Source organism: Acanthochromis polyacanthus, chromosome 2 (assembly GCF_021347895.1).
Source record: "Acanthochromis polyacanthus isolate Apoly-LR-REF ecotype Palm Island chromosome 2, KAUST_Apoly_ChrSc, whole genome shotgun sequence".
In the NCBI taxonomy this organism is placed as follows: Eukaryota; Metazoa; Chordata; class Actinopteri; family Pomacentridae; genus Acanthochromis; species Acanthochromis polyacanthus.
In genome coordinates, this window is record NC_067114.1 from 28,776,647 (window position 1) to 28,792,049 (window position 15,403).

General features: G+C 40.4%; 1 protein-coding gene across 1 annotated transcript; it reads right to left on the minus strand.

Annotated features, from left to right (window-relative positions):
* Nucleotides 1–223: 223 nt before the first annotated feature.
* On the minus strand, nucleotides 224–12,526 carry LOC110957418 (beta-1,4 N-acetylgalactosaminyltransferase 1-like). Its single transcript, XM_051960707.1, has 12 exons — nucleotides 12,429–12,526; nucleotides 11,719–11,855; nucleotides 10,550–10,693; nucleotides 9,847–9,953; nucleotides 7,317–7,354; nucleotides 4,889–4,955; nucleotides 4,380–4,493; nucleotides 4,154–4,240; nucleotides 2,964–3,145; nucleotides 1,443–1,586; nucleotides 747–975; nucleotides 224–659 (listed from the first exon to the last, which is right to left on the minus strand). Exons 2-12 carry the CDS (start codon nucleotides 11,853–11,855, stop codon nucleotides 466–468), a joined length of 1,443 nt encoding a protein of 480 aa, XP_051816667.1. The 5' UTR covers nucleotides 12,429–12,526; the 3' UTR covers nucleotides 224–465.
* Nucleotides 12,527–15,403: the final 2,877 nt, after the last annotated feature.

A 15,403-nucleotide genomic window follows, 5' to 3' on the forward strand; every position in this document is an offset into this window, starting at 1 on the left:
GATTCTCATTGGCAGAATGGGCCACTTTCTAAAACTTTGTCTTCTGGAAAAAAAACTGAATCATTTGAAAGCCTCAGCGTCCTCAGACTACAGCACACAGAAGAAACACATAATTTGATTCCATCTCAAATACAAAATGTTTTCGTTCTTTTTTTTTTTTTTTAGACATGTCAAAATAAGGCACACTTTTTTTCTGAAATTAAAAAAAGACAAATACGATGCGTGATGTCAACATTTTACATTTTCATATTACATTTCACATATTTTTGTTTAATTCAGAGACCCCAATCCTGTAGTAAAAATACAAATGACCTTTCATCACCTGTTGACCAGTAACCCATTCATTGCACAAAGCTAATTAGAAGGTAGCAACAGCACGTTTCATTAACCTTTGGTATAATGCTGAATAAAGAGATTTTAAGTAGGTAACTGAAACCAATAAGCCCGATCTCCATATTTTCTCATCTAACCATATCGGATACACTTTAGGTTGTTTTTGAAGAAGTGAAGCTGCAGTTTGTAGATAGTGTCATCCCTTCCAGGCGATCTGAAGCGGCTGTAGCGAGGATCCTTGTTTGCTTTTGTTTTGGGCTGATGGTCAATGGGCACATCACTACATGAGGCAACCAGCAGGGAGCCCAGGCCATCCATAAAAAACTCTAGAGTCAGAGTCAGACATTCATGATTTAAGATGAAAATCTTCAGCTAGGTTTGGACTTAGTGCTTCTGTTGAGGTTTGGACTTACCTGAATGCGCTACCCGCAAGAGCTTTGGATCAAATCCCACCTTTAGGGCTGAATCTGTACGAGCCATGAAGAAGTTGACCACGCCACTGGCCAGAGAGCATTGTGGGAAACCAGGCAGTGGATGCGACTTTGTGTTAGACCTCCGATTCAGGCAGCCACCGTCTATTTCGTCTCCTTCCTCATACTCAAGAACAAAATGAAACTGGCCCCCTTGTACAGAACCACCAACCTGATATGAGCAGAGAGACCAGAGAACAGATTATGTCTACAGTCTCCGTTTTGAAACAGGTAAAGTGATTCGATGCTCATTGTGCACGATACTAGAAATATTATATAGACGTTTGTGTAACATAGGTCTGGTTCTTGATAGCGTGATGTCACATGACTTCCTGTTTAATGACAGCTACTGTTATTCCTACTCTCTATGTACATCCACTGTGTACAGTCCTGGAACTTTAAAATAAAGCCATCCATAAACTGTAGCTAGTAAAAGAAATTAAATATGGGTGGAGTGTCACTGTAGAAGTAAAGGATTAGCATTCATTAGGAAACAAATGGGGTGGGAAACGGAGTGGGCAACCAAAGCCTGGAACGTCCACCAGCAACCAACTTTAGGGTGATGGGCAAATCACTTCATAATGTTCTAAGGCAATTAACACAAGCAGACTCCTTAGACATGAATGGTTTAATTCTCACCACATCCAGTTCAGGGATCGCCTCCATCACCTCCACAAGCTTTTCTAATTTCGTGTTTTTCGTGAACAGGAAGTCATCATCCACCCACACAAAGTACTTGGTGGTTACCTGGGAGATCGCCAGATTCCTGCCAGCAAACCAGCCCTGAAGGAGAAAACAGGTTTTCATATCTTTTGCAATCTTTTCTAAAGGTAATTTGAAAGCAGAGAACTGACAGAGGGAACAAAATAACTTGTCAATAATATGATAGTAGTAGTGTGCTATGATAATCCCTATCCTGAGAGAGAGAGACACAGAGAGTCATGAAATTAACTTTGAGCAGCTACAGATATCACGATCATTTTTGCAAAGGAATGTTTGTACATATAAAGTTCATGGTACAGTTGAGTCATTGCCACAGTCAGGAAGAGAACACAAACTATCACGTGCTGCTGAGAGACAACTAGTCAGGACAGTCAAGAGTCAAACAGGAATCACAATGAACTAGAAGCTTCTGGAACACAGGCGTCAGTGTCCACAGTCAAGTTTGTTTTACAGTCAGTGAACATGCAAGGAGGAAGCCTGTCGTCTACAACCTTAAAGCTTAAGCAAAAATTTAGCTATCTGGCTGCCAGTTAAACTAATGCTTTACACTAAGTAAATTAAATCATGACAGAGGAGGATTACTTCCACATCCTTCATTAAAACCTAAAATTATCATCATCCAGAAGGTTGGGTCTTTGGTGCAGCTGGATGTTTCCACAAGACAATAGCTCCAAACACACATTAAAAATGGTAAAGAAATGGTTAAACCAGGCTGGAATTAAGGGTTTAGACTGGTCTCCCCAAAGTCCTGACTTAAACCCCATCAAGAACCTGTGGACTGTGATGAAGAAACAAGTCTGTGCCAGAAAGCCAACAAACTGCATTAATTCTGTCATGATGAGTGGTCAGAGATACAACTAGAAGCTTGGAGATGGCTACCATAAGTGAGTAGTTGAGGTAAAAATCCCAGGCCCAGGCCGGGATTTGAACCAGGGATCTTCTTGCTGCAAGGCAAAAGTGCTAACCACTACACAACTGCGCAGCCCACTGATTCCCAGAAGACCTTTAAAAAAAACTATAGAAGAAGCAAATACATAATGACTTCTTTGGAACCAAAACACATGAGTTTCAGTGATTCCATCACAGAAAATTCAGAGCTATAGGAGTCACTGGAAACTCAAGACTGCCATGATGCTTACAGTCTTTTTTGGGTATGGAAACTTTTGTTCAGGACATTCAGATTGTAGTAAGAGGGAACCACTCACAAAACTTTATCGATTTAATATGTATTCAATATGATAGAACTGTTGTTATTTTACCCATAGAAAGTTTCTATTTATATCTATGATTCTACCAAACACAAGTTAAATTAACACAGTTAAAATACATAAACCCAATGTCAGAATTTGAAAAAGTCAGGAGTTTTAAATGTGTGTTAGGCTAGTAAATGACAGTGTTTGTGTGTGTGTGTGTGTGTGTGTGTGTGTGTGTGTGTACCTGTGATGGAGGCATGATGTAATGCTGGATGTTTTCTCCAGTAATTTTCTCTGGTTCCAAGCTGTCATCAGCAATAATGACTTTAATGTTTCTGTAGAATTGCCGGATGCTCTTCAACAGAACGTTCAGTTTGTCGTAACGCAGGAAGGTCTTGGTGGTGATGGTGACTTGAGAGCTGATGTCTGACAGACAGAGAGGTCAGCGCAATCATTTAAAGAACCAAGACGGAATGATGAGTTACCATATATGATTATGGAATGAATACTTTAGCATGAATTCTCCACACGGTTTAACATGAGCCTGCGGGCTACTTGTTGTAGTTTAGAATCAGGTGGTTTAATTTGTATAAATTCTCAGTGAAAGAGAAGACAGAAGGGCTGAGGTGATATTACGCCTGCTGGCTTACTATTGCAAGTTTCTTTAATTTAATGAATGTTTCATACAATTTCTTGTCAACTAAAATGTCTGTCTGGCATACTGTTGGGTCATTCTGCCTTAATTCACTGAATGCCCCACGCCTGACTGTCTTCATTTTGACTGATGCTTATTTTAAAGAGGCAAACATTGATTGAGTTGATCATGTGTAAAATCTAGGGTCCTAGGTGACATTGGTTTTTGAGTCTTAAAGAAGGTTGGGTCTCTCTAAATTTTGAATTTAAAGATGTTGAATTTCTAACTTTCAATTTTTTTGCATTGAAATTTATGTATGTGATTATTTTATGCCTGAATTTAGCTCATCATAATGTAATAAACTAATTAAAAATTCACTGCTCACATCCAGGGACGTAAATAATCGATCGTGGCCTGAATCGAACCAACACCCAGCCAATCATGTGACGCTCCTCTGGTCATGTGACGCCGGTTTGTGTCACTGTTGTATGTTTAAATTCAAAACCTGATGAGCCTGATTTGCTTCCATAGCGGGGTCTAGTCAATTTTTGTGTTGGGTTTTTTTTTTTGCGCCAATCTGTGGAGCAATGTCTGAAATGCCTTAACTTGAGAAATAATGCAGCTGGAGTCCTAAAGAAATGAAAACTACATTTTCAGTCTAATAAAAAGAGGAAATCTTCTTCTTGAACAGTTCTTTTTCTTGATGCTTGAACACTTTGACACACAGAACAGAGAAACAGAATCCAACCATAAATAGTTGAAAGTCAATATTGAACCTGTCATGAGGAGAGCGCTCCTACCTGTTCCCATGTCGTACAGGACTGGCAGGTGAGGTTGTCTGATTGCAATCGGAAACACAGCTTTGTGGTCTTCAAACTGGAAGGTTGCTAAGTACCAAAAAAAACAACAGTACGCTTTACTAAAGGTACACTGTAGGGAGACTCTTGTTTAGGCCGTTTCATGCATTTAATGTGTTTAATGAAATATGACTCTTTCTGGCTTACTTCTGATTTCTTGGACACATACCCAGATCTCCAGTGTTTATATGGTAGATGGTGCTGGCGTAGGACACTTTGGCCAGCAGGTCATTGAGGATCACCAGACTGCTGGACTCAAGGATCACTTCCTTCTCACCAGCGCCTGTCATTTACAAGCAGAGACGTTCACAAGAAGCAAACTAAGTCATTTTAGTCATCAACTAACTACGTGGTAATGCAAATAACATGACCAGTTTGTCTCGTGTTTGAGTGGCAAAACTCACCACAACACATTTTCATGTTGTATTAAAATGAAACCAATGGATTCCTGGAAAACAGTACAAACGTTCCAATATCTGAAGCACTGCAAATAGCCAGCAGCTATATTAAGATCACTAGCGTCTAAGAAATAGGCTGAAAATAATTAAAATCACTAGTTTGGCTGAGCATAGCCAAACTAGTCACAACAACTGCTTTGCTTAACCACATCAGGTGGATTCATATCCATCCAGCAGCTGCAGCCGTATGACGTGAATTTAGCTGTAACAGTGGAATCACCTTTCACTGTCACTCCTTCAGGTGGAGTCTCTGTAGTCAGGACGCCTTTGGACACACTCAGGGACACCTAAAGACACACATAAATAAACCACAAAGCAGTCACAGCATCCATAATACAATCATCTGCAGTTAGTTTTACAATCGCAAAAGAAAACTGTGCAACTCCTGCAAGAATCAGGCCACCAATCATCAGAAGATTCGGATCTAATATGCCAGATTAACGTGAATATGCCTCAGCTAGTCAGAAAGGTCAAAGTTTGTTTTAGGCACCAGAGGGGTGTACTACCCAGCAAGTTTGAAATGGTCAGACGTTTTCGTGTACGTTGGTTCGGGAAAAAAAAACACCCCAGTTTGAGATAATAGATATCACGATGGTGGTTCTTATTTGTTTTGTTAACCAGGCTTTTTTCCTCCTTGTTCTCTGTGCTCTCATAAAAGGAGACATTTGATGCTGGAACTGACTCTTTTTTTCTGTACAAAATGGCCAATGGTGTGTTGCTGACTTAGAAAACCATTAATAGTGTGTTAGTACATTAAAATGATGAAAGATATGTTGATATCACTTTAGGTTTTAGCCAAACCAAAGTGAAATTAATGTTACTGATTGAAAATTTCTGGGATAAATACCAACAATATAATACATGTTCTAATGTGTGTTCTATTAGCTGCAGCCCCAGCAGTCTAAAATGGACTTGGCAGACATATTTATGCATCTTCTAAAAACCTGCCCACCAGTGGTACTGATACTGGGAGAAAAATGGTGACTAATACAGATGCTTTTCTTTGTACATTTATAATTTGTTTCTGTACTTGTTTCCTATCTGCTTTGTCTAGGCACAGCCTGCAGTTCAGCTGAAAAGCCCCTGTTTTTGTTGTTGTTGTTGTCGTTTTTTACCACATAGCTTCTGCTTGCAGCTGAATCGCTAATGCTTCACGGTTACATCGATGAGTGTAGAAATGGTTTTTGACAGAATCTGGATTTGTTATTGGTAGTTTTTAAAAATCAGACCTATAGAAAGAAGATATTTTGATGGAATATCACAATTATAAGCTTAGATCTGATTGTGTTTCCAGATGGAACAGCATGTCACAGATGACTAGGTCAAGAAGCATCGGAAAACTGAAAACTTGATTATCCTATTTTGGGATTTTTTTTTTTCCAAGACCAACTTCCTCAACAAGGGTTCAGGAAAGATGTGCCTTTGTGACACTGAAAGCTCTGACTTTAGACCCAGTATTCTCTGCTAACCCACTGATCTTGCTTCACAGCAGACTCCTCACTGGTGCTAATTGGCCTTCAGTTTCTTACACAATTTTTCATTTTTTCATTCCTCAAGCTGAATGATGACCAGCCCCACACCACAGCTACGAAACCAGAAAATCAATGCAAGTCAGGACAGGCCCTGCTGTCAGGGCTTAAAAGAGCAGAATAGCCACTGCAGACCTTATTGTGTGCAGCAATCGATCACAATAAGCTGTGACACCACCGCACCCTCACAGTCACGTTTTACTGAATAGAAGCCCAGTCACACCAGAATGTGGCACACCTACATTCACCTGCATGTCTTTACAAAATACTTGGTTTTAGATGCTTGATGGCATGTTGTACACTTACAGACGTTTTAATCAGCACAAAGTTCTAATTAGGGAGAAAAAAGTTTGCCAATTTATGCAAAACACACATTTGGCACGTTTAAATACCTTGCTGTTGGTCAGTGGTGCAAATTTCCAAGTCAAACTGCACCAAAGTCATTAAACACAGGAAATTTGCACAGGGTTGCTTCTCGCCTGCCAAAGAAGCTCGCTGTTCTTAGTGGTTCTGTTGAAATGAATGGAGTTTGCAAGGAGCTGTGTCCATTTTTAATCGCTGGTGTGACCAGGCCTTCAGAAATGTGGAAAGTCATCACTGATCTTATTACATACGCCTTACCACAGTGGCTGTGTTTGGATGAGTATCTGATCTGAGACATGCATTATTACAACATGTAAAACCAGTAAAAAACAGAATTTCTATCCCATTTACAGTGAAGCTTCTGCCCCTTCCACCAAGGTTAACACCAAGAAGGCTGCTGAACAATGACAGAATATGATGTATCTGCCTGAACAATATTTACACAAAACAAAAAAAGTATTTCTGTGAGAGCATAAATGCAAATTCAGTGTCTTTTTTTTCTCAGAATCTCAACAAGGATTGCAGTCAGCAAAACCCTACAGGGTTACAGTGGTCACATTTAGGACACAAGTTGCACCAGATTAAAATACACTGAAACTTTATTGAAGTGTGTTAAGTTATATATCATACACACTGATCGATCTCTGAATTTAAAAAAATAAATCAGCAGCCATCTTGCATGAGAAACGAAACCTTTCTATCAGAGACATCTGAGTGAGAATGAGTAGTCAATCTGATCTTCAGGATCACACCAACCTTGTAGCTGTTTCTTTCTCCTGCATAGATCCCTAAACCTGAAATTGAAATGATCTAACACTTGCATGATGCAGTTTTATGGAAGTTTCAGGTTTTATTGACCATTAGAACAGATGGAAAGCAACTCACCAAGATAATGAAATAAGTCCTATAAATATTATTTACCTGGTTTGGATTGAGTGAACGCAGGTACATCTGGCTGCCGCTGCTCACTGGCAAATGTTCAAGTGTTTTATGGTTTTATGACTTGTGTAAAGTGTGTGTTTTGCATATTTGTGTGAGCATCTGTTCTCTTATAGAGCTACTCTGGCCTTACCCCTTCCAACCTCTCTGCTGATGATATTCATGTTTCAAACCACTTCCTCCTTACGTTTGACACTGCCCTCTGCCTTTCTGCCATCAAGTCCTCATGTCTCATCACTTTCCGGAACTTAAAGGACACTTATATGGACACACTTCTCTCCAAAATTGACAATATCACGTTCCCAGACTCTCTTTCCATGCCTGATGATCTGGTCTCGCACTATAATGACACTCTCAGCAGCATCCTCACCTCTCTTGCCCCTCTGGAAACCCAATCTGTTTCCTTTACCTCATCTTCCCCCTTGTACACCCATGAACTCTGTTCAGTAAAGGCAAAAGGGCGTCAACTTGAATGTCTCTACAGAAGAACTGGTTTCACTATACACAAAGGCATGTAAACTACTCACTGAACTCATTACAAAGACTCCATAACTCAAACCAGATCCACCTGCTACTTCGGTCTCGTCATCTCCAATGAAGGAAAAACAGTCTCTCTTCTCACTGCTCAATAACACTTTCCAGTCTCCCCACTCCCTGCCTTCCCATTTTTTTTCCTACCGACGCCTGCAATTTCCTGATGTTGTTCTTCAATCAGAAAATCCATAACGTCACAGTGTTTCTTATTTATTCTGCCTTTATACTATTTTTTTCTCCTAGGAGCTGCTGTAACGGTGAACTTTCCCCATTGTGGGATCAATAAAGTTTATCTTATCTTATCCACCAGCTCCTCCTCTCTGATTCTTTCCCTCCCCATACACTTGAATACTTCCCACACACCTGTTTTAAACTCCCAGATTCTTCTGAATTATTGGACATCATACAGAAATCCAAGTCCTCCACATCCCAGTTAGATCCCCTCCCCTCAACCCTTGTAAAATCCTGCCTTTCCCCTCTGCTTCCCCTCATAACTGACATTATTCACTCCTCACTCTCCACAGGTGTTGTTCCCTCACTTTTCAAAATTGCAGCCGTCATCCCGATTGTCAAAAAACCTAGTTCAGATTCCAATGATTTCAATAACCCCATCTCCAATTTACCTTTCCGATCTAAAATCCTTGAAAAAACAGTAGCCACTCAATTCCACTCTCACCTCACCAAAAATAACCTGCACGAGCCGTTTCCATCCGGTTTCCAACCCTTTACTCCGCCGAATCAGCTCCTTGACCTGAGTGCCTTCGACACCATCTCACCTCCATGCTCCTCAGTCCACTCTCCTCACTCGGTATCACGCACACCCTCCTCCTCTGGTTTCAGTCATATCTCAAAGACCGCTCTCACTTTATACAACTCAAGTCCTTCACATCTGATCCCTCCCCAGTCAACTCAGGTGTGCCCCAGGGCTCTGTCCTGGGGCCCCTCCTCTTTATGACATACCTCCTCCCCCTTGGCCGTATTTTCCATAAGTTTAACATTCACTTTGACTGCTTGGCGGATGACACCCAGCTCTACTTTTCCTGCAAACCAAACTCAACATTTCCTCCTCCCTCCCTTTCCGCCTGTCTCTCTGAAATCAATTCCTGGTTCACTTCTAACTTTCTAAAATCAAACCCTAATAACAGAATTCCTCCTCATCGACACCAAATCCATCCTATCTAAAGTTGACAGTTTCTCCCTCACCATTTACAGCTCCTCAGTCTCCCCCTCCCCTCAGGTAAAGAGTCTGGGTGTCATCCTCCATAGCACACTATCATTTCATTCACATGTCAATAACATCAGTCGGTCTGCTTACTTCCATCTATATCAACCGTCTCCACCCCTACCTCACCCCCCACAGCACCTCCATCCTTGCGCACAGCCTCGTCACCTCACATCTGGACTACCATAACTCCCTTCTGTTCGGCCTCCCTCAAAAGTCCCTCCATAAACTTCAAGTCATTCACTACTCTGCCTCCCATATCATAATCCAAACCCCCTCCTGCCACCACATCACCCCCATCCTGTAACAACTACACTGGCTCCCAATCAAGCAAAGAATTCAGTTCTGTGCTGCAGAAGGGTATAGCACTGAAGACTAGATCAATCTTCACTGCATTTTTTTTTTTTTTGGGTGCGACAGTTGTTTGTGCTTACAGGTAACATTTCCTGAAAGTCTAGTTTGTTACTGCATGTTCCTTGACTCTGATAAAGTCAACCTTCTCCAGCTTACTACTGTTTCATTTTGTTTTGTAATGTCAAAATTTGACAACTGATTAATGGCTCTCTAAGCCAGATATAGAGGATAACCTACCTGGTATGAGAGTGGCTGTCAAAGGTCGTACTGTGTAACCCTGGATAGGATACTGCAGAGGGGAGTTTGGCAAAGCAAACAGCAGTCTGGATAGTACAGACGATGTCCTGTTGGGAAGATGCAGAGTGGGTTGGTCGTGCAAATAAGTTGCTCTTGGTTTTAATTGCTGTGCCAACATTTCCTTTTGAGCTAATGTTTGCTTAAAATTGTCAACAGAAGACGTGATGTTCACATTCATTTGGCAGGCAAATATGTTTTGTATGTATCTGATTTGCCTCTCCAGAGTGTCTTATTAGAGGACGTTGCATTGAAGTAAAGTCAAAGATAAACATTGACATTAAGGACATTTGTTTTGCTATGCAGGGCTACTGCTGGTCTAACAACAGTGGAATAATAAGAAAATATCTGGGTAACAACATTGTAGTACTAGAGGTAGAACATGGCAGTACTAATTCTAATGCCTGTAATAGGGAAATCATGAGCTAAAGACCTCAAAATCTAGGGTAACAATGGGCCAATTAATTCACAGTCAGTGCATTTTGTCAAGATAATATTCTTTTAGCAATAACTGGGTTTAAAATCCAATAAATTATCTTTCTTTTTCCCCCATTGGCTATATTTCAAATGTGCATAAAAATACATTTTGAAAACACAGCTCATGAGAACACCCATCCATTCTTCAACCCATCCCTCCGTCCCGTACCTGGCTTTGTATTTTTGGAACTCTTTAGCTCGGCGTTGCAGCAGCTCTTCATACTGGTTCTCGGGTATGGATGTTTTGAGAATTGATGAGCCTTTAGGACACGCGCATGGACCAGGAGAGGGAAGGTGACTGGGGAGTGCTGACCTGAAAGGGTGGGAATATTATGCATGTGATAGGGAGAATGGTTTTAATTCAAAACAGCCACAATGTTTTAGTAGCATGAAGATCACATCCTTGAGAGAATGCAACCCTAAGAACAATTTCCGTGAAATTTTGAGGCCAATGAGATTGTAGCTAGGAAGCCTGATAAGGTCAGCAACATACCAACTCTGAAGCTCTTACTCTCAGTTTAAGGAAATACAAAGGCGAATGTTCATACATGGCTTTATTCTAATCCCAACAGGTCAACAAGTTGGAGGACGTGATCCACCACATTACAGGGTAAGTCACACAGAACGACAGCTTTCATTCCCTGGCACTCCTGCATGTTGGCTTCACCCCACCAATAAAGAGAATAGCTTCATCACAAAAAACCAAGCTGACTAGCTCCAAGACAAGCCTCTTGGTGCAGCTTTGAAGTGGTTCAACTGTAGTCCAAAGACGAAACGCTCTATATCTAAAGAAATTCGTCTTCACCTCAGTATTTACAGATGAAATCAGCCATTTTTCAGCTCAGTCTTGGTTTTATCACCAGCGGGCTGATGGATGGACTGACGGAGGAACAAACCGAAAATTCGCTTCGGTCTGTAACATCAGAGGTAGTAAGTAAACGGAGGAACAAGCCAAATATTCGGCTCGGAGGGCTGGCAAATATTCGGATCTCAGAATTAATATTAATCATGTTAATAATTTTCTGTGTCAAAATTAATGTTTACCATATATAATGCTATTCTGTTGGGTTGTTTATGATATAGGACAGCAGAATCATTGATCTATTTAACACAGAGTGGAAGAAGACATATAGATGAGACTGTAAGTTATTTGAACGGGCGTGGTGCAGAAACAAGTCAAATTTGCATCAACGAATTTACATCTCAAGGCAACCAAACTACATTTCATTGCCACTATGACTATAAAATTTCCTTTGAGACGTTCAGCAAGAAATTGCACAGAGTTAAACGGAACCACCTCCCTGTGCAGTTTGCACACAGACAAATAGTCGGCTCTACCTCTGTCTTGGTCTCGTGGAAGCCTGCTTGTGCTGCTCTCCAGAAACGTCACGAAACATCACAAAATAAGTTGCCAGCAGGACGATGACACACAAAACAGCAACCACCCGAAGCTGTGATGGATGAAGTGCAAACATCTGGAGGCAAACAAACACCCGATCACATTCAGGGACCAGTCAACCTTTTCAAATGCTCACAGGAAGAAATACAAAACCAGTATTAACTCCCCGTACTTCCACTTACGGACTTTTTAGTCATGTTTTCTGATCCACGGCAAGGCTTAAAGGTTTTTATTTTAAACTGATTTGCTCTCAAACGCTCTCTTATAAAAACGTAACATTTGTAAAAGTACAGGTTAAAAACATGAACACAGAATGAAGCGGAGAAATGAGGGCTTAGATTCTGCTTTGTGAGGGTGAGAACTTGTCCAGTGAGCTCTAATATCACAGACTACAGCCAACAAAAATACCTGGATAACAATGGACTCTTATTTTTGGTCAAAAGCAACAGAATGAAAGAAACAAAAAAAAGTTTTAAAACTTCTCAAAGGCATATTAGAAAGTAGAATACAGTTAGTGAAATAAACCATAAGCTTTAAGTAATTTACAATAAACATTCTAACATGACTGATAGCAAAAGTCCTGCTGACAGAAAATAAATGTTGCAACAAATAAATGACGGTAACATTATAGAAAATTTAGAGTTCTTACCTTGTGCTCTCTAAGGTTCCACTCTGGTCCCTTTCATGCCGTATAAAGAACACACAGCTCCGTGACAGATGCCAAGTGAAGCGTTCAGTCTGTGAAATGATGACAGGGCAGAACAAACAGGCAAACTGAGAATATCAGAATATCAGCTCGGTGCTTTTATCCGACTGCCACCAGCAGACGGTGTTGTTTTCCTCACAGAATAGGATCATGGGTCTTTAGAAAACAGCTGCACGTTGAGCAGGAGTCGCTACAGTCACTGTAAAAAATGGCAAAAAGCTGGCAGCAAGGAGTCAGAAAAAATGTAATGGAAAAACAAACTGTGAAATACTGCGGCATTCAAAAACTGTAAGATAATAGTTGTATCTAGGGAGGTCCGATATTGGCTTTATTGCCAATAACCAACATGCCGATATTGTCCAACTCTCAATTTCTGATTCGGATATCAGCTGATACCAATATATGTGGGCTATTTAACTAATTTTATGTAACATCACATATCTCCTGTTGTGGAATTAACTCATCACACCTGATTTTATTGTGGTGCTCCACTGGATGCCAACAAGGCTTTCCAAATGTCTCTCTCCCTTCCTCTATGGGCCAATAAATGGCGGCAAAATCCAAGCATTCATTTATCAGTTTTCATGATAGGCAAAAAAAAACAAAACAAAACAATAAAGATATTTACAGATATTACATTTTTATGCCAATATTGGGCCGATAATATTGACCCACTGATATTAGAGGACATTCATAGTTTTATCCAATGTTTTCTCCAGCCCCCCAAACACCACCTGTGCAGACAGCTCAGATCTGGAGTTCTTCAACTCAGTGGCAGCTGGTGAATTTTTCCCTTGGGGGGGCGCACTTAATTTACCAAACCAAATAGCAGAGTCGGCAACACCGGAATACAAGAATTGATGTCAATTATGTTCACAGCCATTTGATGTGCTACGAGGGTACACCTAAGCACTACTGCTGAGTCAGATAGACAGTTAAATGCATGTAAATGTTAGCAGCTGGAGAATCTGAATTTATCTCCCCAGTGTTTGATATGATTTGCTCCAGATAAGGTACACAAACCCTTAAAATCTCCTTTTCTATAATTAAACAAATTAAGAATGTATAAATATGCAAATCTATTTTTTACTTCAAAAGTAAAAAAAGAAACAATTCATTTTTCCAGCTTCAAAGAGTGCCAAGTGCTTCTTCTGTCCAGCAAAATCTTTGGAACAACATATTTATATTTACATACTCAAATAAACAAAAACAAATCCATACCTGTGAAACCAACAAACATTGGACATTTTGTTAAAAAACCCTAACTATAAGGCTTAAAGCAGACAGTGCTTCTGTGAGCTAACTTTTACATGAACAACCTTACATGACAATGAGAAAACAGCAAATCTGCAGATTTAAGACCAAAGCAATAAAAAAAAAAATACTGGACCCATTAGGCATTATACTATGTATAACTGTGCATGTGACAAATAAAACCTATCTTATCTTATCTTAGGCTTTGAGCCCAAAGTGCTTCTGTCAACTAACATTAAACATTTACAATGAAAATAAAGAAAAACAGTAATTCCTCAGATTTCAGAACATATGAAAATCAACAGGCTTTCAGTCTAAAGTGCCACTTGTGTCAACTAACATTTCTATTTACATTATTAAATGACAAAAAAGTAAATCCTCACATTTTAGAGTTTAAAGCCAGCACCTCTACATCTGTGTTATTTTTTGTACGCAAGTTTTGCTCTTCTGTCTTTAAGACACGCAAATTTCTCAATGACTCTATGGTTAAAATCTGGGGTCTCCCTGACAAGTTTCTTTTCCACAGAGAGCATGGCCTGTGCTTTAAGACGATCCTGCGACATCGTGTTCCTGAGGAAGGTCTTGATTCTTTTCAGTGTTGAGAAGCACCTCTCAGATTCAGCTGTCGTCATTGGAGTCGTGACGAGGATCTTCAGGAGAGACACAGTCTCTGAAAAGGTGTCCTGAAGATTGTTGCTCATGAAGAGCTGGTACAGAGCCACAGCACCATTGCAACTCCTGAACTCTGTGTTGCTGAAGATGAGCGACAGTTCAGCGCCCCGCTGTCTCCTATCTCTTGTATTGAAGAGGAACGAACTGCGCATGTCAAAGTTATAACGAGAGTCAATGGGGAAAGATGAGTGCACCCCGGCCGGATATATCTCCACTATTAGTAATTGTAGACAACGTCGGACGTTTCTAATCTGACTTTTTATTACAAATTATACATTTTAGTAACTCTCTACAGGCTCTATTATCCATTTTGCTTGTTAAAAACATAGGATATACATGTAAATGTAATTTTAAAAACGTTTTATTAAAGGAAGGGCTGTGACTCTACATGATGTGAGACAGAGGGGGCAGCGCCCTAGCGCCCTCTATTGACCAGCCGCCCCTGCTTCAACTCCTACAGGTGCCCTGGTCTCTGGCTGGACTCTTCACTCTCTTTCACTCCTCACATCAACATTCTACAGGCTAAAATCAAAGCCAGACTGGGGTTCCTTTACCACAATAAGGCCTCCTTTATATACTCAGATGAGTCAAACATCTGACATGTTTGTATTTTCCAGCTGTGTGCCTTTTTTATGCCTTCATGAGCTTCTTGTGTCTCTTCCTTGTCACCTCGGTGTTTTAGGAAGGGATCAAAACATGACAAGAGGAGTCATAGAAACAAAATAAACGCGCTCCGCTTTAAACATCCCCCGCCTTATATATAGTGCCTCTAAGTGCAAGAAATAATAATATATACTGGACGATACACCTACAAAATGATACATCTTCACTACAAATCAGGTCAAGGTCATACACCCAAAAAGGCAGATCTACGTTATGCACAGGTGGTGTGGGTGCAGTATGCATGAAATACTTAAGGTAGTTTCTGACATATGCTCCAGAAACAGAATCAAAAAATATTTGCAGTGCCTCACTAAGACCTTGAAAATCAG